Source organism: Bombyx mandarina, chromosome 11, assembly GCF_030267445.1.
Source record: "Bombyx mandarina strain Sakado chromosome 11, ASM3026744v2".
NCBI lineage: Eukaryota > Metazoa > Arthropoda > Insecta > Lepidoptera > Bombycidae > Bombyx > Bombyx mandarina.
The window spans coordinates 2619785-2646057 of record NC_143218.1 but is presented as its reverse complement, the minus strand read 5'-3'; the positions used below and the strand labels follow the sequence as shown (position 1 = coordinate 2646057).

General features: G+C 37.0%; 3 protein-coding genes and 1 long non-coding RNA gene across 5 annotated transcripts in view; 2 read left to right on the top strand and 2 right to left on the bottom strand.

Moving 5' to 3' along the window:
* Positions 1–1372: 1372 nt before the first annotated feature.
* Positions 1373–6865, bottom strand: LOC149501897 (uncharacterized). Its single transcript, XR_016323848.1, has 2 exons — positions 6741–6865; positions 1373–1549 (listed from the first exon to the last, which is right to left on the bottom strand). It is a non-coding gene; the product is annotated as an uncharacterized LOC149501897 (long non-coding RNA).
* An 89-nt stretch (positions 6866–6954) lies between these two features.
* On the top strand, positions 6955–8456 carry Pisd (phosphatidylserine decarboxylase). Its single transcript, XM_028180125.2, has one exon. It carries the CDS (start codon positions 7082–7084, stop codon positions 8216–8218), a length of 1137 nt encoding a protein of 378 aa, XP_028035926.2. The 5' UTR covers positions 6955–7081; the 3' UTR covers positions 8219–8456.
* A 2890-nt stretch (positions 8457–11346) lies between these two features.
* On the bottom strand, positions 11347–20112 carry LOC114246950 (solute carrier family 25 member 44). Its single transcript, XM_028179719.2, has 8 exons — positions 19932–20112; positions 18264–18752; positions 17842–17993; positions 17042–17131; positions 15299–15421; positions 13693–13876; positions 13025–13152; positions 11347–11579 (listed from the first exon to the last, which is right to left on the bottom strand). Exons 2-8 carry the CDS (start codon positions 18424–18426, stop codon positions 11385–11387), a joined length of 1035 nt encoding a protein of 344 aa, XP_028035520.2. The 5' UTR covers positions 18427–18752; positions 19932–20112; the 3' UTR covers positions 11347–11384.
* Positions 20113–20789: 677 nt separating this feature from the next.
* Positions 20790–26273, top strand: part of LOC114245968 (calmodulin-like protein 4) — a 122370-nt gene continuing 116886 nt past the window's right edge. Inside the window, exons 1-6 of one of the 2 annotated variants that reach the window (XM_089731382.1) lie at positions 20790–20985; positions 21064–21094; positions 21900–22013; positions 22953–23044; positions 23637–23744; positions 24653–24774. In XM_089731382.1, the coding sequence (XP_089587508.1) occupies positions 20983–20985; positions 21064–21094; positions 21900–22013; positions 22953–23044; positions 23637–23744; positions 24653–24754 (450 nt within the window). In that variant the 5' untranslated portion in view covers positions 20790–20982 and the 3' untranslated portion in view covers positions 24755–24774. Of the gene's footprint in view, positions 20986–21063; positions 21095–21899; positions 22014–22952; positions 23045–23636; positions 23745–24652; positions 26272–26273 lie in introns of those variants that run through there. The other variant, XM_028178315.2, reaches the window with a different exon arrangement.

Below are 26273 nucleotides of genomic sequence, written 5' to 3'. Positions count from 1 at the left end.
TCTTCTTCTTCTTCTGAGTCGGTCGCTTCATTGCTGAAGGTCGTGTCTAATTTGAAATGTTGACCACTCGATACACAATGCTTCCCCACGTCTTCATGTCGTCGGCAGTCTTTAAGGCTTCGGTTATTGGCAAGCCGATGAAGATAATTATTATATCAGATCAGCGTGTAGGTGAGCGTCCACGTGATCTTCTCCTGCCAACCTGACAAACTACCATCAGCTCTAAGTGTTTACGCATCAACTCGTCGGACATGCCATCCATGGAATTAGCAACATCCACCTGCCAACACCATATTACTATGATCCTCTATCTAAATACTCTACTTTTATTTTTTATTTTATTTTTAATAGGCGGAGCTCTCTTAGTATTTTATAAGTACCATGTAATATCTAAATGTCCAAGTCTCAGCAGCGTAAATGAAAATGAAAAAGACGTCAAGTCTAATTTTAGCGACTTTAGATTCCCCTATATTTTTTTTAGTCTCTCCATGGCTGACCTTAAGAGAAAGTGAGAAAAAAGGATAGATGCTATCGAAATGTGGTGCTGGAGAAGGCAGCGGCTTCACCCCTGTTATTGCTGACGTTCATGGGCGACGGTAACCACTCACCATCAGGTGGGTCGTATGCTCGTTTGCCTACAAAGGTAATAAAAATAATAATATATATACACGGGGTTCAGAACGAATCAGTCAATTGTACAGGAACTAGGCATCAAGCAACCTCTATCCTCCGTCATTCAGGGCACTTCAGGGTCGCTTTCTTCGGACAAAGACCACGCGGCAGATTGCTGTTACGATGGTCCGACCAAATAAAGGTAGCTCTATACAGTTTTATCAACGAATGCACAAGACAGACCACGGCACTAGTAAAGCCATCTTATATTACTTTAAGATGATTTTGAAAGAATGAAAAAGGAAGAAAGCCTTTCTGTTTTGTATTTAGATTTTTTATGATAAGGTATTTTAAACATCACAGATATTGTTCTCAACTTTCTCGTTGATCAAAATTCAATAAACACCTCTGTGAGCAAGTGCAGTAGGAAATTGGTGGAAGAAGTCTGCTCTTGACGGGTAAAATGTGGTAGCGCAGAACTTCAATAAAAAATTTCATTTTCATTCATGGTACACTAATGCAAATAAATTGTATTCCAAGACTAAATTTATAGGCAGTTTTATTTGTTTTGGATTCGAATTTCGCCTAGTTCAATTTAAGCCTATTATGTCATTACTGAATGTTCAGTAGTATTTTTCAACAAATTTAAGTGGATAAAGGTATAAAAAAAATCGATAGATAGCAAAATTAATTTTATTTATACGCAATGTTATGAGTACATTCAGAACTTTTTTTCCGTTTTGTTCATGTAAATTCTATCTATCTATCTATCTATCTCTTAGGTTTATGGCGTTTCCTTTTAGATTTCGCCAATGTCAAGTGTATATAATACTCTGCTTTCTATAGCGGGCTTCGTGAACGAGCAAGGTCACAGATATTCACTAAGAATTAAGTGAGTAGCTAAGAATGTTTGATGACAGGATCTCTGTTGATTTACCTAAAACAAATAAGACGCACACAATATATATACAGGGGTTAGTTCGATAAAAGACAGACAAACTACAGCTTAATGTTATTTTGGTTAATGAATGAACTAAGAATATAAACGAAAGGAGAGTTGACAAGGGAAAGAAGAGATTTGAGATCAATGGGGCGAGGAATATCAGGAGGAAGGAGATCATAGAGGGAGGAAGATAGACGAGGACAACTGAAAAACATGTGATTTGGAGAGCCTTCGTCAAGACCACATTCGCAAATAGAACTATCCCTGATATGAAGTTTAGCCAGGTGGACGGGGGTACACGTATGGCCTAGCCTTAATCTACAGATCGTACTTGTAACGCGTTTATGTAAATCTTTGAAGTTGCAGAACCAAGGTCGGGGAGGAATAAAGCCTTGAATATCAGCGTAGTGTTTACCTTTATAAAAACTAGTCTTTTGCCAGCAAGAATTCCAAGAAGAAAGCAATCGTTGTTTAGCTATTGGGATTAAATCATTAGAATAAATTCTGTAATGATCCATACAGCCAGTTGTTGTGGCATCTTTGGCACAAAGATCTGCAGTTTCATTACCTAAAATGCCACTGTGGCCAGGCAACCAAGCAAGGACAACTTCAATGTTTTTAGAATGGCAGCTGAAAAGTAAATTTTTAATTTTAAGTATGTAAGGAAATTTAGATTTAGATTTAAATTGGTTAGCAACGATAGCCTGTAAACAACTCTTAGAATCAGTAAGAATAACAGATTTATTTAGTTTATGGGACTCAATGAATGATAGTGCTTCCAGAATAGCTATGGACTCACCAGAGAAGACTGAAGCTTGAGGGGGGCATTTAAAATTGAGAATCATATTGTATTTGGGAATCCAGACAGCGGAGCCAACACAACCCTGGTCTGAGAACTTAGAAGCATCAGTGTAAATGATGAGCCAATCGGGCCAATGCTTGGCAATGTATCTATTTAACTGGGAATTTGCAGAATTACATTTTTTTTCTATGCCGAGATCTAAAAGAACTTGAGGCTGAAAGATAAGAGCCTTAAAAGAGATGTCGAAAAGAGGAAATTTTTGATACTGAAATACAGGACAAGGAAGGCGGAGATAGCTGACAAAACTATTGAAAAGGCAGGGATAATCCTTGTGGTACCAATATTTATTAGAAGAGATAAAATCAGAAAGGATATGAAGTTTAGAGATAAGAGGATGATAAGGGGATTGAATGACTTTAGAAAGGAACCGGTCAGATAAGTATTGTCTTCTAAGGAATAAGGGAGCATCGCCGCATTCTACCTGAAGAGCATTAATAGGTGACGATTTCATAGCTCCACAGATTAATCTCAGACATTTAGATTGAAGTTTGTCAAGGGAACTCATAGCAGATTTGTTACAAGGTTCCAGAAGGAAAGTGCCATAGTCTAAGTGACTACGTACTAAGGCGTTATACATAAGTTTTTGAGTATAGGGGTGACAGCCCCACCAGACACCAGATAAGGAACGCAAAATGTTAATATTTTTTTCACATTTTTTAACAATATGATTAATATGATGGACACCAGTTAATCTAGAATCTAATACAACACCAAGAAATTTCACATTGTCTACAACCGAAAAATTATGTTGATCATAAGATATTGAAACGTTAGGACAAGATCTGGACCGAGAGAAAACAACCACTTTGCTTTTAGGAATAGATAGGGACAGACCGTGGTCTGAGAGCCAGTCTTGGAGATAGCCTATACCTGAATTTAGGCGAGAAGAGGCCTCATCAATATTCTTAGAAGAAACATAGAGTGCGAGATCATCAGCATATTGTAGAACTTGACAAAAGGAATTAACCGAAAGCTCTAAATCGTACGTATAAATACTGTAAAGTAACGGGCTGAGGACTGACCCTTGGGGGAGCCCCTTCCACAGCTGTCTGGGAGAGGAAGAATAATTTGGAGCACGAATATATACGAATCTAGGAGACAGGAGATTAAAAATTATGTTTACAATCTTCACAGGAATACTCAGCTGGAGCATTTTCTGCCTGAGCACTGGAAGAAGAACATTGTCATACGCAGATGATATGTCCAGAAAAACACCTACTAAAGACTCATTTTTAGAGAAGGAAATACGAACGTCTGTTAGAAATATGCTTAAACTATCCATAGTACTAAAACCTTTTCGGAATCCAAACTGAGATTTAGCTAATATGTTTCTATTTTCCACAATCCATTCCAAACGATTCTTGATTAAATGTTCCAATATCTTAGCCATTGTATAGGACAAAGCGATTGGCCGATAGCTAGAAGGGTCAGAGCTGGGCTTTCCAGGTTTTAAAATAGGGATGATAATCTGAGTCCTCCATTCGTCAGGTGGAGTTCCAGATAAAAAGATATTATTAAGAATGGAAAGGAATACCCGTTTTACAGAGTTACTGCTTTTGGAAATAAAAGAGTATGGAATCCCGTCAATTCCTGGGGATGAATCACTTAAACCCTCCAAGACAGCTGAAAGTTCCTCCCAAGAAAAAGGAGACTCAAAATCATCAGTAGAATTAGAGGAAAAAGCGGAGGGAAAGGTTTCTTCCAAGCAAGGTACAGAGGGAGGAGCTAACCTACAAGAAAAATGTTCAATCCAGTCAGAAGGATCGTTAGATGAGATGACAAGAGCAGGAACAGAGCAGCGATATCGTCTCATATTCTTCCAGACTTTAGAAGGGGGAGTAATAGGAGAAAGCTCCTCGCAAAAACGCAACCAACCAAATCTTTTCTTTTCTGATAAAAGCCTTACAGTCTTGGCAGCAATTCTCTGGTAAGAGATGAAATTTTCCGAGCTCATCGCAACCGAATAAGCATTCTCTGCCTCTGATCTGCTCTGGCAAGCTTGAGTGCACTCCGAATCCCACCACGGAGGAGAAGGAATTTTACATCTAACAGTGTTTTTGAGAGGTATAGAATTAGCAGCAGAAGAAAGAAGAGCGTTTCTGAAAATTAGGTAAGAAGAAAGGACATTGACAGGGTTAATCAAAGGAATATTCATTATCTCTTGATCTAAATGAGATCTGAATTGAGACCAATCAGCTCTGTGAATATTAAATTTTAAGAGAGGTGGAAGGGAAGCAGTAGGAATAGAATGAAGGGAATCAGGAATTGACAGAATGATAGTAAAGTGATCACTACCGTGAGTGGAAGAAAGGACAGACCAGGAGAGGCTAGAAGCCAAGGAAGGAGAAGTTAAGGAAAGGTCCACAGCAGTCTTTGGATTCTGAGATGGAGGAACTCTGCGAGTAGGGGACCCGTCATTCAGTAAACACAAATCTAGTTCATCACAGAGATCAAGAAAAGGAAAAGAAATAGAATCACAGTAATAACAACCCCAAGATGTATGGTGAATATTAAAATCACCAAGAATAAGGATAGGTGGAGGAAGACTTGTAATAATAGTTTTTAATTCAGAGAGAATAGCTAAGTTAGGTTCAGGGATGTAGATGGAGAGGAAAGAAATATTATTAGCTCTAACAGCAACAGCAAAAATGCTATTACTGTGGGAAGGAAGGGAGAGTTGTTTAAATATCACATTTCTGGATACTAAAATAGCAGAGCCAGCATAACCATCTGATCTATCGTCCCGGAGACATGAGAAACCCGGGATCCTAAAGTTGGATCCAGGCTTAAGCCATGTCTCCTGGACAGCAAAGATAGAAGGTTTGTATTTGTTAATAAGAGTGATGATATCATTCTTCTTGTGACGAATGCTGTGACAATTCCATTGTAGGAATTTGGGCATTTTTAATAATTTTATTAAGCTCAGTAAGTTTAGACATGACATTGTTCGGTAGTTCAAAGTCCCCAAAACGGGAAAATATATTCAAAATTGTAGACAGTAAGAGTTCCAGGAGATTGTCATTGGGAGATACATCATCTGAAGGATAGGCACTCCCATTAGGGAGACTAGAAGGGGAGTAATAACGATTGCTTGATGAGCTTGCCTATCATAACCTGGACTGGATGCCGGAGCTGGAGGGGATTTTTGTGTACAGTAAGTGCGACGGTACGAGACTGAATTGGATATGGCTTGGGTGTGTGGAGAAGGTTGGGTTAGGGTTTGGGAAGATTGAGTGGGAAAAAGGGGGGAGGCGTACGAGAAATGTCTGCAAAAGATCTTCTAACTTGTGGGAACCTGATTGCTGCTTCGTTGTATGAAATGTTCTCTTGTGACATCACCAGTTTGATAGATTTCTGTCTAGAATATTCAGGGCAAGATGTATCTATGGCTTTATGGTTACCAGAGCAAAACAAACAGGTAGGTATCGGAGATAAACTATTACATTCAATGCCAGAGTGAGATTTCGCACAGATAAAACAACGCGCATTTGACCGGCATTGCGTAGCAACATGTCCAAATCTGCAGCAATTATTACATTGAATAGTTGGTAAAATATATGTCTGAACTGGGAGGGAATTGAAAAAGCAGTAAACCCTATCAGGAAGCTTTTGGCCAATAAATGTAAGGACAACTGTCGGAGTAGGAGTCCAAATAGGAGTGTTGTTTTCAATTGATTTTTTATTGAGTCGTCGGGCTCTGATGACACGTCCAAAACCATCAGGAACTTCAATGGAAGAAACTAATTCTTCTAAGGTCCACTCTACGGGAACGCCTCTTACAATACCCATGCGAGTCACATTATAAGAAGGTATAACGGCATTGTATTTGGCTGCGGCAAGACCTGGGTGATCTAGGATGGAATTTGCGGCAACAGCAGTTTTAAATTGGACTGAGACTCGATTTCGGCCGATACGTTTAACACCATCTTTAGCAACGTCCTTGATATTGTTGTGATGTAAAAAGTGACCGAACTTAATTGGGCGAAGCGAAGAACTAGACGAAATCTCACAATCTTTACTTACGTGGATTAAAAAAGGAGCAACATCCTGATCCAAATACCGTTTTCTGTTGCCCTCAAACTCTGGTAGAGTGTATACAGACTGAACAGATCCGATAACTTGCGCGACTGTATTTTTTTTTTGAGGTAAAGAATAATCAGAATTTGGGGGAGTTTGTCTTTTTCTTGAAGGATGTAGTGACTCCGTGTCCATTGGGATTGGAGAGTTAGATGGGTCAAGGATATAACCTCCCCCGGGATCGGGGGGGTCGACGCCGTTCATAATTACACTATTTACACTAAACTACTATATTATAATACTTACAAATAAGACAACACACTTATATAAACACAAAACTAATAATTAGTTAATCAACAAGGAATGGAACCCAATAAAACACCCGAGAATTATATAAATAACCAAAACACTTGCTTCGATCACTCAACCACGTATTGCAGATCCTATTGTGTTTTCTCATGTAAATTCAAAAAGTAACGATGATCTGTCAAGCCTACAAAAACTGTCAACTGTCAATGTCAAAGTCACTCAGTTATACTTTATAGTGAGTTTGGTGCGCACGAAAACTGCGAGAGAAACATCAAATAAACTCAATAAACACGCACGCTATTAATAAACCTCGAACGTTATAGCGGCCTTGTGGAGCCATGTTTCCGCCGACGCGCTTAAGGAGTTGCCTCCCAGTCATGAATCAAATGTACAAACCGCGATTACGTCCACACAGGCCCTTCAGACAAACGAGCACAATTCAAACAAAGAGTTTTAATACGAACGCCAATAATAAAACGAAATGGTTAAATTTCCGCGCGATATTCACTAGATGGATGCCTCTAGGGAGTGTTATGTACGTAGGTTGGTGTTACATTCGCGCTAGCATAGATTATGAAGTTTCAAAAGTCGAGATTAAATTTTACGAAATGTTCCCCTTCCGGGTGACCAGTCGATTGTGGGGGAAAATGGCGGCCTGCGAAATCCCGGTGTCCCTCCGCAGCTTCGTCTACGGCACGTACATAAGAATGTTCAGCGTGAACCTAAATGATGCAGCAGTCACCGACCTGAAATACTACAAAAGCTTATCAGCGTTCTTCACCAGGCCGCTTAGGGATGGCGCGAGATACATATCAGCAGCGCCCTGCGTATCGCCCTGTGACGGAGTAGTCTTGAACTGTGGTCCAGCTGATACCGATAAGATTGAACAGGTAAAAGGTGTGACATACAGCCTTGAGGAATTCCTTGGTGAAAACAAATGGCTAAAAAGGAAAGATGAGAGCTATTACAACTCCTTACTAAAGAATAAAGAGAATATATTACATCAGTGCATAATATATTTAGCGCCCGGGGATTATCACCGCTTTCATGCTCCTTGCGATTGGACTGCTACATTCAGGAGACATTTCTCAGGGAAATTGCTCTCTGTAAATCCTTGGTTGGCGAAACTAATACCTGGATTGTTCACTGTCAACGAAAGAGCTGTGTACGTCGGAGAATGGGAGTATGGCTTCTTCAGCATGACGGCCGTCGGAGCGACAAATGTGGGATCTATAGAAATATTCAAAGATCCAGAATTAAGAACGAACACTAAAGGTAAACGGAATCGTGTGAACGAACTCGAATTAGGGCAGGTATGCATGAGCAAAGGTGAACTCTTCGGTCAGTTCAATATGGGAAGTACTATCATACTGCTCTTTGAGGCCCCAAAGGACTTCAAATTTGATATGGCTGCTGGAGATAAAGTATTAGTTGGACAATCATTAACGAAAGTAACCAGACAAATGACGAGATGACCTAGTTTTATGGACTTAGTTCATTTGGGGCAGTGTGCACTGATTTTTATCATGATAACACTATTGCTGTGAAATTATTTTGAGGCTTTATACTTGATTGTATCCCTGTGCTTAGTTGATCTCTAGAAGAAAAAAAAGGATATTATCCATAAAAATAATAATTTTATCACCACAAATCTGTTTAACAGAACTTACATTTAGTATATATGATGAAATAAATGCATTTATTTATGTTTAATTATTTGTTTTGATTTACAAGAACAAAACACAAACATGCTTAGTAAATTTTTGTAATTTAAAAAAAAAAAACACGTCTAATTTATTTGTCACATTTTATATTTTGTCACAGATCAAAAAATAATAGATTTTTCAAAAAATATTACAATACTGGGAGAGATTTTCAGGGTCCTAAATAGTTCCTATGTAATTTTTTTTTTATTGCTTAGATGGATGGATGAGCTCACAGCCCACCTGATGTTAAGTGGTTACTGGAGCCCATAGACATCTACAACGTAAATGCGCCACCCACCTCGATATATGTTCTAAGGTCTCACTATAGTTACAACAGTTACCTCACCCTTCGAACCGAAACGCATTACTGCTTCACGGCGGAAATAGGCGGGGTGGTGGTACCTACCCGTGCGGACTCCCAAGACGTCCTACCACCAGTGAAGGTGAGAGTTGAGGGTGAGAGAGACTTCACAAGCCCTAATCCAGCTCCTCGGAGAAGTCAGGGGTTTCAATGACCTGAAACCAAGTATATAAGCCACTCCAGTCCCCACCTATGTGTCCATACTGGCACAGTGATTAAGTTACATGAGCGGCTTGGCTGTGCCTTTGGCGTCGGGCCTGACATCCACGCCCGACGGTAATAGGTCTGTCTGCCTGCGAGGTCATAATTTGGCAGGCTAAGTAAACTTTTTAAACAAGAAACTAAGAGAAATTTAGTCTAAGATTTCGGAGTTCAAAAATTAGATCAACTTTTTAGAATGTTGTTTATGTTTGAACGCCATGGCATGTGAAATGTTTATTTAAGTTCATTTATCAATTTGTACTATGAATCACAAGCTAACAATGTGTTTACTTTAATCACAATGCACAGGATATGACTAGAGTTAAACGCAATTCGCGTTTTTTTCCCGTTGTACAGCTAGGTAATATAATGTATATTTATTAAAATTACTCAGACGAGGTTTTTCATCCACCTCTAGACCATTTGAATCTTTGATGGCTTCGAGGATATCATGATTCTTGACAAAAGGATTCATGACTTCGCATCTGGACGACCATGCTTCGTGTTTGGAAGATATTTTACGTCTGTTGTCATAGCTCTTTTTTTTTTATTGCCTAGATGGGTGGACGAGCTCACAACCCACCTGGTGTTAAGTGGTTACCGGAGCCCATAGACATCTACAACGTAAATGCGTCACCCACCTTGAAATATAAGTGAAATATAAAATATAAGTTCTAAGGTCTCAGTATAGTTACAACGGCTGCCCCACCCTTCAAACCGAGACGCATTACTGCTTCACGGCAGAAGTAGGCAGGATGGTCTACCCGCGCGGACTCACAAGAGGTCCTACCAGCAGTAATTACGCAAATTTTAATTTTTGCGGGTTGATTTTTATTACACGATGTTATTCCTTCACCGCGGAAGTCAATCGTGAACGTTTATCAAGTACGTATTTCATTAAAAAAATTGGTACCCGTCTGCGGGATTCGAACACTGTTGCATAGGTAGATACGAATGCACCGGACGTCTTATCCTCTAAGCCACGATGACTTCAAAATTGGCTACATTTTCGTATAAACGCCTGAGAACAACGATGAATTTTATTCGCAAATGATTCCCAACCGTCTGTTGTGACGTCATATGTCTCGTGACCGAAATTCGTCCGTCGATTAACCTTTTAATTGGGGAACAGCAAAGGAACTAATTTGAAATGATGCTGTGTGAAGTTGTTTAAAAGTTTTAACCGATTACTGAATTATAAAATTTACGTTATTAACAAAAACTTTAACTTAACTTTCGATATCTTCTTCAAGTCTGTTGCTTGTCTTCGGAAATTATGTTCATTGGGAAAAATATAAATAAAAACTTCAGAGGTGTCAAGGAACACCCGGATGGAACGAAGTTCCTTTCGATTAATTAGTGAAGGAATTGTAATTTTTTTTTAAAGTTATAATAATAAATTACGGCATTATGAAGAAGAAAAAAACAATACTATGAACTAAATTACTATTGTTGAAACGCTATCTCGAGAAACTGTACTCATTACGCGGACCAATCGGATACGAGCAATGTCACGCGATAAGCGCCTACACGTTGATTGGTCAGAATGACGGATCTAAAAAGTGTCGTGACAACTTTTCGTAAGAATTTTTTCCGTCTAGCCCCCTTTCACAACGCGCGATAAGGAACTTCGTTCCAATAAATAAATTGTAAATATTTTAGAATTGCGTTACATACAAAAAGTATTTAAATAAATTTTCCTGGTCATTTATTTACCTCTTTGATTTATTTCGCTTAAGTACGCGTCGTTTAACTTCGTGATTAAAGGTCCATTTTATTTGGTATCAGCATCAACAGTTTGATATTTTTAATCTTAAATTAAAAATATGAAATATCTTCCAAATGGACATGAGATGCGTAGAGAGAAGATGCATGTCACTAAGAAATGTATGGAAATGGTAGTGCAAGGTAGAGGGGGAAGAGGTCGACCGAAGAAGATATGAATGGAGTGTGTGAAAGACGATATGAGAGAGAGAGAATTGAGAGCTGAGATGACGGCTTATAGAAGAGAATTGAATAAAAAATTCGATGCTCCTCACAATTATAATTAGACAATGCAATCTCTGCAATTATAATTAGACAATAATAATTTAATATTAAAACAATTATAAAATAAGACCACCCTATATTTATAAAAATTAACAAAAGCAAAACATTAACTGTCCTCTTCACACTGATAAGCTAGACCGCGCGAGAGAGATGGGCAGACTTTTCATGTTCCGCATGCAGTGCGGTTTTATTTTCGTTACGGAATTTCTTGATTATGTCGCCGCGCTCAAAGCCCGCGATAAAAGCTATGCAAAAAACAGGTAAGGCGGATTTAAATCAGCACCAAAAATAAAACACGAGTTTTTTTTCTCATTTCTTTAATGACTACCAACGCACTCTCGGCCTGTACTCGTCGCTAATGGCCATCCGCTTGATGCTCTCGTATCCGAGGATGATGCTGAATGAGAAACACGCCGACTGCACCAGCCTTGCGGACAGACCCTTAGCGTATAGCCCGAACAGACCTTCCTCCGCCCAGAGCTGCTTGAACACCTGCTTCATCGTGCCGACGCCTTCCACCTGGAAATGTTTGAGGTCATGGAAGGTCTGATGGCGGTCATGCCGTATGTTTTTTTATTTTATTTTTATTGCTTAGTTGGGTCGACGAACTCACAGCCCACCTGGTGTTAAGTGGTTACTGGAGCCCATAGACATTTACAACGCAAATACGCCACCCACCTTAAAAATATAAGTTCTAAGGTCTCAGTACAGTTACTGTCTCTACTGTACAGTATAGGTCTGGTGGCGGCGATGTCGTATGTGGAACAAGTCCCTCTCAGAACGGAAGACGTGACTGCATCGCAATAGAAACGATAGCGGCTTGTAAATGAGTCGTCTATTATCAAAGGTGGCAATCTGTGCATTTGGACAAAAAAATTGTATTGATATGTCAATACAGATTGATTTGAATATAATCGTCTCCTTCAAAGAATACGGTTCAAAACCTGCATTAAATAAAGGTTAATAGTTAACCTGTTATTTATCTAAGATGTCGTTCCGAAGAGTTTTGTGACTGCCGATGGAATACAAAGTCAATAATTCGTTTTTCTGATTTACCAATCATTGTCCAAAAGTCAGATTGCCGGCTTTGATAATAGTCGACTCAAATGTTCTCTTTTATACCGACTAACATGTTAATGACGTCATCGATCCTTGACGCACGGGCGCGACTCGTCAACTCAATTGGACGTCTCGAAATCGACGTAAATTACGTTCAAACATTCCGTCACATAAATATATAGATACGGGTCTCCGATTGGATATTGTCTGTGCTTCACAAGTCACATAGACGCCGTCAAAAGACTTGTCGCACTAAAGTTCATTAACCCGCGTTCTAACCGGAGGGTAGTTGCAACGTAACACAAGGTCGTTGACTTCGTCACCGAATTAAACATTGTGTGCTTAGGGCGAGTTTTTTTTTATTTCTCGATGGCGTAAGACTTAACTCAAGTATGGAGTCGGAACAGCGCCCCTAGCGGTAAACGTAGGCAAACTTTCCAACTGCATACAAATTTGAGTTAACTTTTACGCTATCGGGAACGTTAAGAAACTCACACTAAGCACACTTTTCATTGCCAACAGACGAAAACAGAAAGTAACATTTTCTGGTCTATTTGTCTACATATTATTTGCTTATTTAGTAATAATTAGGACTAAGGTTAACCATTTAACTACTGTGTAGGTCACCGGTGCCCTACGCGGCGCACTGAAGTATTGTCATTATGTCGATTTCTGTTACTAAGGCGCCTGGATTGTCTAACATTGCCTTCTTTTGTTTGTTAATGTAAGTTTTAGTCTTTAAAGTCTCTTGAAAATAGATTCATTCTCAGTATTGTTCGGATTTGTCTCTCCCAGAGTCTACTAGATATTCCGGCACTTTAATAAGAAGATCGTCATCAGGTTTGACCCCCGTGAACTCACCTACTGATTCGGCGAATCTTAATCTTAATAAAAAATAAGCGTACCTGCAATCTCGCCCTCACAATGTCCAGGGGATTGGTCAGTATCGTTGTGGTGAAGCCTCCAAGAGTGCCGGCCACGCATTGTATCAGCAGATGCGACACCCATACGGGAGATATCTTCAAAAGTTCATCTGAAAAATTCATGGAATTCATATGCGGGGGTGAAAGGCTTGTTTGGTTTAAGCGACATTTTTGCAACTTTACCGGAGAGCTAAAGTTTAAATTTTGGAATGAAATATCATAACAAAAAAAAACTCCCTCAGCTATTCGAATGGGGTGTAAACTTAATTGAAGTTTATCTTTATCTATATATATAAAAATGAATTGCTGTTCGTTAGTCTCGCTAAAACTCGAGAACGGCTGGACCGATTTGGCTAATTTTGGCCTTGAATTATTCGTGGAAGTCCAAGGAAGGTTTAACAGGTAGATAAATATGAAAATGCTCGGAAATAAATAAAAATAATAATTTTGTTTTCCCTTTGATGTGTCTGTCCCCCGTCCGATGGATTCCTTTTGTTTGTTTTAAGTTTATTTTATACAAAAGTTTAGGTCTTTTATTTATCGATTGAGGCACTACGAAGTCTGCCGGGTCAGCTAGTTCCAAATAAAATGGACCTTTAATTACAAAGATAAATATCGCGTGTTCGTCGGTATGCCCGTAACCTGCTCACCCTGGTACGCCGTGTACAGAGCCCACCACAGCGCGGAGTTGGGCACGTAGGCCGCCAGGGACGCCGTGTACCCCCGGTAGTAGCCCAGCGGCCCGTGCTGCCGGTACACCCTGACCGCCACCTCCCGGGCTAAGGCCGCTTTCGATCTGCGCTTATCTAAATCTATGCCCAGGGGATTTATCGTCTGAAATAAATATATATGGTTAGCTTATGATAGGCAGCGGCTTTGCTCTGCCCCTGGCATTGCTGACGTCCATGAGCGACGGTGACCACTTACCATCAGGTGGGCCATATGCTCGTTCGTCTGCCTACAAAGGCAATAAAAAAATATACATATATATGTATATACAGAGTGTGAGTGTAAGGAGACCGCTTCCGAAAACGAAGACAGACGATAGGACTAATAGGACTAATGATACCTCTGATGATGGGGCGGGAAAAATCTATCCTGATTTAAAAAAAAAACATATTTTTAAAACGTTTTTTTAGCATTAAGTACGCTCCATCATGTTAGTACAGCTAAATGAACCGATGGTTTCATTAAAAAATATATTACTTTACTAAAAAAAAAAACCAGCAATGAAACACAAAATCAAAAACAGCTGATGCTCGGGTCAACGAACGCCCGGGCGCGGCGCAGACTTGCGCGATGTCAAAAATACTTATTTACAACATTTACCTAAATAGCTCCATCATCAAAGTATTATCGTCCGACTTCGTTTTCGGAAAAGAAAAAAAAAAAGCGGTCTCCTAACACTCAGTATATCGGCACAACATTACTATTCAGTTACCTATGATTAGTTAAAGTTAACTGTTTCCTCCATATTAATATTGTTGGATAACTATTATAAGTCCAACGCATGTCAACAGTTGTTTAAAGACCATATTCAGGAAAATTAATGAACAAACTACTTATACTGTCAATGTACTGTAAATACGAGTGACTACTGTCACACGAAGCATTCCGGCTCGAGCAGTCGAACGGAGCGGAGCTCTCTTGTTATCGTCGTACACTTGATATGTAATAAATGCAATTCATTGGAAAATTGAGATTTAATTATTGTTACTATGAATGTCAATGACAATAACGAATACAGAGTCATCATTAGTCGCTCATCGTTTTAAAAACACCACGGAACCAGTCACTCCATCACATACATTTAAAAAATAAGCCAACTTCTGTCGAGCAACTGTCATATACTTGTAATTCTTTTGTCCGTAGATCTTGTAGGTTGCATGATGCTAAGTTATCTAATGCTGACATCTTTTGCTTGTAGCTTGTGGCATATAAAAAAGTTATTTTAAAATATTTATAAGGTGATTTAGTCCGATGAGTATTATAGTGTAAGTTGATGTACAAAATAAAAATGTGCGTATTGTGCTTTGCTTTAGTTTTTTGTAATTTAAATTTCTAAATTTCTCTTCTCTGTTCACTTTCTACTTATATGTGATTTTGATTGTGGAAACATATCTGGTTATTGTTTTAGCTATATTCTTTAAATTATTATATGTTTGTATTGTACTGTTTGTTTCCCAAATAAATAAATAAATACTGCACAATCCATGTCATGTCCATGACCCTGAGGCTCGATCAGCGTATACTCACGGTGCTCACGCCGCCGGTCCTGCCCTTCACCAGGCCTAGCACCATCAGGTGCTGGCTCAGCACGTCAAACGGCACTATTATCGTCTGCCCGACGATGGAAGCGCATCCGCCGCCGATGAACGACTGTAAAGCGTGCGGAATCCGGAGTGATGTGACGGAAATTATAATTTGCGTAATTACTGGTGGTAAGACCTCTTGTGAGTCCGCGCGGGTGGGTACCATCGCCCTGCCTATTTCTGCCGTGAAGCAGTAATGCGTTTCGGTTTGAATGGTGGGGCAGCCGTTGTAACTATACTTGAGATCTTGGAACTTATATCTCAAGGTGGGTGGCGCATTTACGTCGTAGATGTCTATGGGCTCCAGTAACCACTTGACACCAGATGGGCTGTGAGCTCGTCCACCCATCTAAGCGATAAAAAAAAGTCTCAAGCCAAATATCCTCTCACTGGTCTATATATATTTTTTGCTCTGGTTACAATTCCTCCGAATCCCAAGTATTCTAGTAATGTATTCTGTCATATAAAGCGCTGGTCCTATCAAATTAGACGATTTTAGACTCCAGCATCAATATCGCTATTCACTGGGCGGAGGACAGGAACGACTGGTGGAACATAGTCAAACAAAAATTATCTGTCAAGATAACGACACTCCGCACTGAGGAACACGATGCGAGCAGGAGGATGAAGTGAAATAGAGATGAAGCTGATTGATTTGAGACTTTGATCAAATGTCAATGTAATCAAATGAAACGAGATGAGATGGGATTTGTAGGCAGCGGCTTGGTTCTGCCCCTGGAATTGCTGAAGTCCATGGGCGACAGTAACCAGTCACGATCAGGTGGGCCGCATGCTGGTCTGTCTACAACGGCAATAAAAATAAAAATATGGTATGAAATATAGTCTCATTAAATATGATGGTAGTTATTTACTGATTCTTTATCGGTGGACTCTTTGGAGGTTCCCGAGAAACCACCTCGAGCGGGTTCGTTTCATTTACCCGTAAACCAACTTTATTAACTTTATTTATTTATTTATAACTTCATATACTAGAAAGTATAAAGGCGGACTTAATGCCATAGGCATTCTCTAACAGTCTACCTTAGAGGAGTGCAGAGATGAACCTTGGTAGGTGTAGTGTGAAGGTGATATTACTTAAACATATGTGTATATATAACATACATAATATTTATAGATACAAATACTCGTACTTAAATAAATACATATACATAAATATATACATATAAAAACATAATTATATAAACAAATATTATCAATTAGATGACTCTGCTAACTCTCTGAGAAACAGTTCTCGAACTTTCGTCTTAAACGCTTTAACTTTAATACATATTTAACAACTTATGTAATAACAACTTACATATTTAAAACTTATGGAAGATTAAATTAACAAAATAAAACAATTCGCACAACTATACTATTCGCGTTCCGAAGTGTTTATTTTGTCTATGTGTAATAATAGTGGTTTATTATTAACTGTTTAGTATCTGTGAAAGTGCACAAATGTGGGAAAATGAAACAAAGCTGCCGAGCATAACTTCTCATCCAAAAAGTCCACTGAAAAAGTCTCAGTAAATGACCACTATTTTACCGAGATTGTATTTCATCCCATAATATCTCATCTCATCTCATTTCGTTATCATTAAAATTAAAATAAGATTTTACGTAAAGGTCTTAGTTACCAGGTCATAAAATTCCTTAAAAAAATACAAAATTTATAATTACCTACCTTCCATTTTGGGCTAATGTCATATTTTCCTAATTCAAATCTCACTCCTTCGTACGTAGATATATAGAAGACGCCAGAAATTATCTGAAACTGTTGGAGAAAACTGTTTAGAGAATATACGAAACGAATATGCGGGTAGTTTTTTACGAACGATCAAAATTCGACCGTACGCCTCAAGACATAGAGATTCGTTGATTGATATTTGCAGTTAACATTTTCGTTATTATTATTTTTCTAACCCTTATCCCACCATGGAGGGTCGGCGTACCCTCTTTATCCATTAAGACATTTTTTTTCATGGCATATCCTCCCTCACACTCAACATCCAAGTCTTTTCAAAAAGCATTTGCTCTTCCCCACTTTCATACATTCTTAACAACACTAAAGCTTCTTACAAAAGAAAAAAAAAACCATCGATAAAATCAGATAAAATAGACGCGAAGCTGGTAGTCGCTAGTCACAAAGGTGCACCAGCAGCCATAGTCCAAACTAGATCATCATCATTCTCCTGCCCTTCTCCCAGTCACCTGAGGTCGGCGCAACATGTTTTCTTCTTCCATACTACTCTATCTTATACCATTTCTTCGCTCACTCCCTTCTTAAACATATTGTCTTTAATGAAATCCATCCATTTTATCTTCAGTCTACCTCTTCCACTTTTATAGTTAAGTTGACTGTCATTTCGTCTCATCACATGTCCATACCATCTCAACTTCTCTGTCACAGGTGCCACTTTCAGATTTCCTCTAACATTACACACAGTCCAAACTATATCACAAATAGTTATAACTGTTACTTACACTAGACAGCCAGAAACCTCTGTAGAGGCCAGACACACCTTCGCTGGCGTATATCTTTGTGAAAGCATCTGTGACGCCTTTATAAGCCTCTCTCCTCCTTTGCACTTGTATTTGTGTCTTTATCAATGTAAGCGGATATAGGGCGCAACGAACTGGAATCGACAATTTGATTTGATTAATGATAAATCCTTAATAAATTTTTTTTATTGCTTAGATGGGTGGACGAGCTCACAGCCCACCTGGTGTTAAGTGGTCACTGAAGCCCATAAACATCTACGACGTAAATTCGCCACCCACCTTGAGATATAAGTTCTAAGGTCTCAAGTATAGTTATTAAATTCATTTTAGTCACCTCCGTCTCCTACCACAGAAAAGTGGTAAGTTTTAACCTAAGTTTACTTAGAAACTTATTTATATATTACCTGTAAAACTGCTCATGGTATATAATGGGAAAAATTTGCTTTTATCCATCATGCTCCACTCTATAGTTGTAATCAATTGAGGGGGTGGAGTTTCAACCATGGTGGCGGCCATCTTGGATTTTCCTTTTGTCTTTTCTACTTTTTCCCATAAGCTTAGCAACATTAACTTATCTTGTCGATTAATTTTAATAATACAAACGTCTTTGGTAACTATTTTTTAAATAAATTTTTATTTTGTCAAATAAATAAACTTTTTAATTTGTATCTAATACAAATAAAATATTAAAATTTAAATTGGAATTATTGATTTAACAGTTTTTATATGGATACTAGAACTTCAAAACTAACGGTTTTTATTTGTTTTTCTTAAAAAATTTAGAGTCGATCTCGACTATGTTATCATGAAGTGAACAATAGTGTTGTGGTTGTGTTCGATTGGTACTTCCATTGTGTTTTTTTTTTCAATCAAATAGATCTGGCAAAGAGTACCTGAAAAACAAAACAATACACTGTCCCAACTCTGCTCTTGTCCTCTACAAAACAGAAACTTAAAACTATGACCTAAAGGTCTTAGTTACCAGGTCATTAAATCCCTTAAAGAGAAACTTAAAACTCATGTCTCAGGGTTGGCAGCATGTACGTTTTTCATGACTATGAGCTCGAGTAACCATTTAACATACAGTGGATCGTGAACTCCTCCACCTGTCTGGGCCACAAAAAATACAGATGACGGTACAGGTTTCTTGTTAGCCAGACTTCATCCTCAGTGTCTTATTGTGCTAATATTCAGTTCATCATGTAATCCTTCAGAGATCATATTACCAAGTTAGATAACTTCAGGTCTATTAATGAGTATTTCTACTGCCGGCACATAGTATCAGGAATGCCAAAAGGTCGATATTGCAATAGTGTCTATTTCTGCCCCAAAGTAAATATATGCTGATACCAACTGCCCAGTATTTAATACTCATAATAAAAATAATTTATAACGTAAAACTTTTATTTAATTTATAGGAAATTTTAGTTTTAAACATTACATATAATGGAGAAATTGATAACAAAACACTTGTTGTCAATAACTATGTACTTCTCTGTTTCATTGTAGGAATTATTCGTGAGCATTTAAGAATTGTTAAGATTGTCTATATGATAATTTAATCTATTTGAATCATACTATTTAGATAAAAATATTTTTTGTGGTTAGATTTCTTTTATATTGATAATCTATGTGTACTCTATTTAAATGATTCCGAGGCAGTTTACAATCTAATCCTATTGTCTTTTATTACATAATTTAATAAATAAGTGAAAGAATTTTGAACAAAAAAAGATTTAAGAGGTTGGTATTATGTAGCTACAAGTTTGCTGCAAATGTCGGAATGCAAAAGTAATATTATAGTATCAATTTTCTTTATAAATTAAGATTAGATAGTTAAATTAGTTATTTAAAAAAAACTAAATTTGTGGATAATTGTGGATTCCAACAAAAATCCAGATAATCGACAGTTAACTATGTATTATGCTTCTCATTTAGCATTGGTCAATTGTCTTAAAAGAGAAACTGAATAAAATAAGATATACTATAGATTTTTGAAGGTTTTGAAGAAATTTATTTTAACACAATAGAAACCTTTGCAAAACACTTCTACAAAAAAAAGGTTTACTCACTCGATAAATAATAAAATGTTCATGATGTTATCACAGAAACCTTCACTGATTACACTATGAACGTTATTGAAGCTTTTATGTAATAATTTACTTATGTTTTAGTTTATTACACTATGGAAAAATAGTTCGAATGGTCCTTCACAGCTGTCAGGTGATTGGACGTCCATATTGATTTTAAATTAAATTAGTAAATTTTTTCGGTTGCAAAGACGTTAAGACGTTATGTTCCGTTTTGTACAAAGTCTTCATGCCCAAACAGACAAATGCAATTATATATATTTTTGCTATATTGTTGATAATACAGCGTTCATTTGGGAAAAAAATATTCAATTAAAACGTTTTTTTCATTTCTTAATTTGATACCTAATAAAGTAGGTTTTTGAAACACGACAAAAAAAAATTTAAGGGAAAAGACAAGTTTCACTGAGTTAATGCAATAACGTGTCAATTAATTTTGTAAAACAATTATTAGTATACCCAAAGCAATACGAACTATAAAACGAATCATATACTTAATAAGTAGTAAGCGTGATATGCATTAAAGGTCAACAAACTTCACGTTTTGAAATACAAATAAAAACGTTTTAATAAATAAAACATCTATTTTTTTTCAATTTAATCTATAAAGTTAATTGAAATTGTCTTAGTCAATTTAATTTGAGCATTTAATATCTGTCGACGTGCTTATGTAAAGAAAAGAAACAAACCATTGAACAAGGCTTCTTGAATCTTGAGATTATAAAAGTTTCTGTCGATTTCTACAATAATAATTGTGCTGAAAGATTATATCTGTTAATCTTATTTATGTGATTCCTTCTCTTTTTTTTTTAATTCTTATGTCAAAATAAAAATTATTTCATTGCTAGATTGTACTTTTTGTAGGTATGAGTTCTTTTAAATAATACAATAGAATCTCAAATACATGGGCTGTGTTTCCTTTGCCTAATTAGTTAGCAAATAAAAATATTGCACTTTATTTTGATAACAATACAATCGTCTTTCTAGAAATCTTTTCGTTTCCAATCAAAATACTTTAGCACCACTTATCAAAATGGTATGTAATAAAAACTAAATTAATGTCCATAAGTTCATTATTAATTAACATTTTAAAACATAACAGATTTTGTTACAGGCGCGTTATTTCAAGGAACAAGATATAGATGGTAAATTATTTTCATTAGCCACGCCGTTCACTTTAATTTTCGTAATAATTAAAAGATAATAGGTATTGATGCGCATTACAAATGATTTATATGAAGTTAAGTAATGTCGTTATCCAGTTTTCATACATCGTACAGCATGAAGTTTTTAACAAAAACTAAAAAATTATATGTAGGACAATTAACGGAACTTTGCATATTGGATTTGATTAAATGTTCAACACGAAATAATAGCGTAATAGTCATATTTGTCAAAAGAAATAGTTAATGAATCTCATTGATAAAAGATGATAAGAAAATGTTTAATAAGATTAATCTGGAAAACGAATTGACGGAATGACATTGTTTGGGTTGGCTACTGATATTTACCAGAGTCCAAACGAATTACAATGCGATTGCCAAAACCCACCCAGAACCTGAGGTTGATATCTCACTTATATCAGCTTTAAGACAGATATAGTTAGGATGGTAATGCCCGTATGTGCAGTTTCACAACACACCTTAGATACTCGGAGAATGTTACCGTTCGTTCCCCTCTGGTACACGTAGTCACCTTTTATTGCACATCCAAACTAAATCATAGAAACAGAAAATTACCTCAATGTTATAAAATTCTGTTTACGTAGTGAATGAGATCTAAAAGCCCCATTTGAGTTTCTCTAGGTATTCCCTCAGTGTCCAAAGTTGTGAAGACTGGTAAGTCATGACTCCTGACCCCAATCAACCTCAGCAGTACCTATACAGAGTACTATCAGTAATATATACAGAAAAAAAAGTTTGATTAGGAATAATATGAAGATAATTTCAGAATTCCGTGAATGTTTCTACTTGTTTGCTCGGTCTGGACAAATCACCTCCCTGGACGAGTTGACCGTCATCATGAGGTCATTAGGCATGAGTCCCACAATCCAGGAGTTGGCCGGTAAGTTTTCTATTACTGGTAAATTATTGTGTATATGTGGACAATTACAATATTTTAGTAAATAAGACTCCATTGATGATCATAGTACGAACTGAAGATGAAGTATCTAAAAGTTATCATAAATTTATTTATTTAGCAATCTCTCTATGTTCAGAGCAATTTCTGTATACATAATTTAGTAGGTACATATGTAAAGGATATTTAAATTAATTAAATTATTAGGTAATAACAAGACAGACAGATTATAATTATATTTTATGTATTTCATTATATATGTACGTGTATGTATATGTTTATGTTATTTATGTGGGTAATTGTGTATGTATATAGTCTGATATATGAGTTGTCTATTATCAGAGGTGGCAGTCTGTGCATTTGGACAAAAAAATGTTATTGATGTGTCAATACAGATTGATATGAATATAATCGTCTCCTTCAAAAATACAGTTCAAAACCTGCATTAAAAAAGGTTAATACTTAACCTGTTATTTATCTAAGATGTCGTTCAGAAGAGTTTTGTGACTGCCAATGGAATACAAAGTCAATAATTCGTTTTTCTGATTTACCAATAATTGTCCAAAAGTCACATTGCCGGCTTTGATAATAGTCGACTCATATTATGTATTAGTGTTTATTTTTATTATTTTTATTGTTATTGTGTATTGTATAAATAAGTAAATTGATTAGATTGTACTCATCTACCCACTCATGTAAAGCTTTCCTTCCTTAAGAATTGTTAGCTGGTAGATAACTCAATTGTTGAGTTAAGCTCGCCATTTTTTATATCTTATCGCAATTACTGTATTATATTAACTGTGTGTACAAATAAAGAATAAATAAATAAATAATTTATTCCATCTCTGAATTAGGCTTATAATAATGGTGGCCGAAACGAACACAAACATAGAATCAAACTATACATTTATTAATGAACAACAGGTTATTTGAAGGGCAAAGGGGGGAAGATGTCATTCGCGGATTTCCTTGAAGTGATGCACATACATTCTCGTGCCGAAAATCTTCCGTCAGAGGTAATCCGTCAAGTCTTATATATTTCACACAAATATTAAAAATACAGTAATCACCCCATATAACACGGTAGATTGGTTCCGTGTTACAGGAAACGCGTTGTAGGAATATTCCAGCATAATGCGCTTGTATGACCCCTATAACGCGTTATGTAGAAATCTAATATATATACAAATATAATTTAAAAAAAAAGAATGTTTTTACAATTAAAACACATTTAATAAATTTATTTTATTTTATAAGAACACAATTGACACAATGTGTAAAAGTACGCGAAATTAATATGACAAAGTACAGAAGTATGGGGAGTGCTCTGTGGAATTGTTTGAGATGATCCCATCATATCGTTTTTACCATAGCACCGCCCGCCACGCAGTGCATTTCCAGACATCTTATTTGCCACGTACCATCTGGCTGTGAAATGAGCTCCCCTCCACGGTGTCTCCCGAGCGCTATGACATGTCCTTCTTCAAACGAGGCTTATGGAGAAGTACTTAACTTTAGGCATCGGCTTGGCTCTGTCCCTGGCCATACGGTCGTCTGCCTAATAGGGCAATAAAGAAAAAAAAAAGAGTTTCGTGATTTTTTTTATAGGTAGTAAACGCGTTTAAGGCCGGAGATCCGAACAAGACCGGAGTGATATCGGCTAAGCAACTGCGGACGCTTCTGCAGAAATGGGGAGAAGGGCTCTCAGCCAGAGAAGTAAGATAACAGTATTACCATCCAAGATTTAATTAAAATGCTTTTACGTTTTTTTTTTATTTTTTTTTTTGTATTGCTTAGATGAGTGGACGAGCTCAAAGCCCACCTGGTCTTGAGGCGTTACTGGAGCCCATAGACATCTACAACGTAAATGCGCCACTCACCTTGAGATATAAGTTTTAAAGTCTCAAGTATAGTTACAACGGCTGCCCCACCCTTCAAACCGAAACGCATTACTGCTTCACGGCAGAAATAGGCAGGGCGGTGGTACCTACCCGTGCGGACTCCCAAGAGGTCCTACCACCAGTGTTTATGCAAATTATAATTTTGCGGGTTTGATTTTTATTACACATTATGTTATTCCTTCACCGTGGAAGTCAATCGTGAACATTTGTTAAGTACGTATTTCAATAGAAAATTTGGTACCCGCCTGCGGGATTCGAACATCGGTGCATCGCTGCACACGAATGCACCGGACGTCTTATCCTTTAGGCCACGACGACCTCAAACGTTTAGAATACTCTACAGTTCTAGGTTTTCTTATATTGCTCTTGTAGGCAGATGAGCATACAGCCTGATGGTGACTGGTTACCGTCGCCCATGGACGTAAATAATGCCATGTAAGTACTCTCGACAAGCCTTTATAAATAGCAAAAGCTGGAATCCGGTGCGCTTCGCTTCACCTAAAAACCATGAAGTTGGTGTTCCAATGATGCGACGTGCACTCATACAAAGTTTCATGTCAATCGGGTTATCGGTACTCGAGTTTAAAGTGAAAATACATGCGCAAATACATTATCTTTTCTTTTAAGAGAACACGGACGTTTTATAGAGAAAAACAAAGGAAATTATATAAAGCTATAGCTTTGTTCGATACAGGTTCAGCCGGCCTTTGTTTGAATTTGCAGGTAGACAACATTTTCCGCGAAGCGAATGTTTCCAACAGTGCTACGGTGCGCTACGAAGATTTCGTTAAAATCGCCTGTGCCCCAGTACCGGACTATTATTAACGATATTTTTTATATATATATAACTAGCTGACCCGGTAGACTTCGTAGTGCTTCAATCGATAAATAAAATACTTAAACTTTTGTATAAAATAAACTCAAAACAAACAAAAGGAATCCGTCCGACGGGGGCCACATCAAAAGGAAAACAGAATTGTTATTTTTATTTAATTCCGAGCATTTTTATATTTTCACTACCTTTTAAACCTTCTCTGGACTTCCACAAATAATTCAAGACCAAATTTAGCCAAATCGGTCCAGCCGTTCTCGAGTAGCGAGACTAACGAACAGCAATTCATTTTTATATATATAGATTATGAGGATTATACATATTATGTATATCGAAGAGTGAAAGGATATTTGGTTTGAGCGAAATTTTTACAACTTAACAGGAGAGCTATTTAAAGTTTAAAATTTGGAAAAAAATATGACAAAAAAAACTACCTACTTCAGCTATTTGAATGGAGTAAACTTAATTGAAGTTCAATTAAAAACATCGAACTGTTGATGCTGATACCGAATAAAACGGATCTTTAATTATAAAGATAAATGTTGCTCAAACCTAATAGTTTCACCTCTAGATAATATGCATCTATATACATAATTAGAATTAAACTCGATATCGGCTTATGCAGAATGGAGACCATTGAATTCCGTTTTAAGCTTTGTGCCAGCGGTTCTCAACCACCGTGTCGTAAACCCCTATTAAGTGTTCCGAGATTTACAAACTCAATATTTTTATCTGGGAAACATTTGTATATGCAATTTTTTTGTATATACAAATGTTTACTAGATGTTAACTGTACAACTATGTTCAACATATCTACGATGCATAAGTTAATAAATGTACCTAGTACCTACCTTCACTTTAATTATCATAAATGTTGCATGTAAGTAAGGGTGTCGCGAAAGTGTAAAGATTATGTTAGCCCATCGCAGAGTAAAGAAGGTTGAGAACCACTGGTCTTTGTCAATAAAAGTGTTATTGCACAATTCATCTGACAGCCTGTTTCGGGTTACTATTATTATGTCACCATTTAAAATAGTATGTTGAGATCCACTGATACTTTGATTGTTAAAAAAATAGAATGGGACGTATTGAGTTCATCACAGCAATAAGTAAGCCAAGTAGAACTGAAAGTACCAGATACAGCTGGCACTAAGTAAAAAATGTTAACCAGCTGACATCCGAGGTCAATGACCTCGCGGGAACGACTCAGCCGTCATCTGGGGTCAATGACCTCTCGGAAACCACTGCATTAGAGATTCGTCAATTATAATAATATGAACTCTCTAAAATTACAAACATTTCTGTATAGTTTAGTAAATGAATATTGTATTCTATTTTTTATAGTCGGCACGGGGATCTCTTTACACCCCACTATATATACGGCAATGTTATTATTATAAATGACAACATTCCTTGAAGACCATCCATTTTGAATTTGTACTTAATTATCCTTTATGCTTCATAAAGTGTTTCTTTATATTTAATAAAAAATATTATCTTTAAAAAAAAACA

Bases quoted from the DNA above. Each gene is read 5' to 3' on its own strand.
- Pisd (XM_028180125.2), top strand. From the start codon at position 7,082: ATGTTTCCGCCGACGCGCTTAAGGAGTTGCCTCCCAGTCATGAATCAA.
- LOC114246950 (XM_028179719.2), bottom strand. From the start codon at position 18,426: ATGTTGCTAAGCTTATGGGAAAAAGTAGAAAAGACAAAAGGAAAATCC. The intron at 17,994-18,263 runs GTAATATATAAA...TGTCGATTCCAG, and splicing joins TACCATGAGCAGTTTTACAG to TTCGTTGCGCCCTATATCCG. The intron at 15,422-17,041 runs GTAGGTAATTAT...CACGCTTTACAG, and splicing joins ACATTAGCCCAAAATGGAAG to TCGTTCATCGGCGGCGGATG.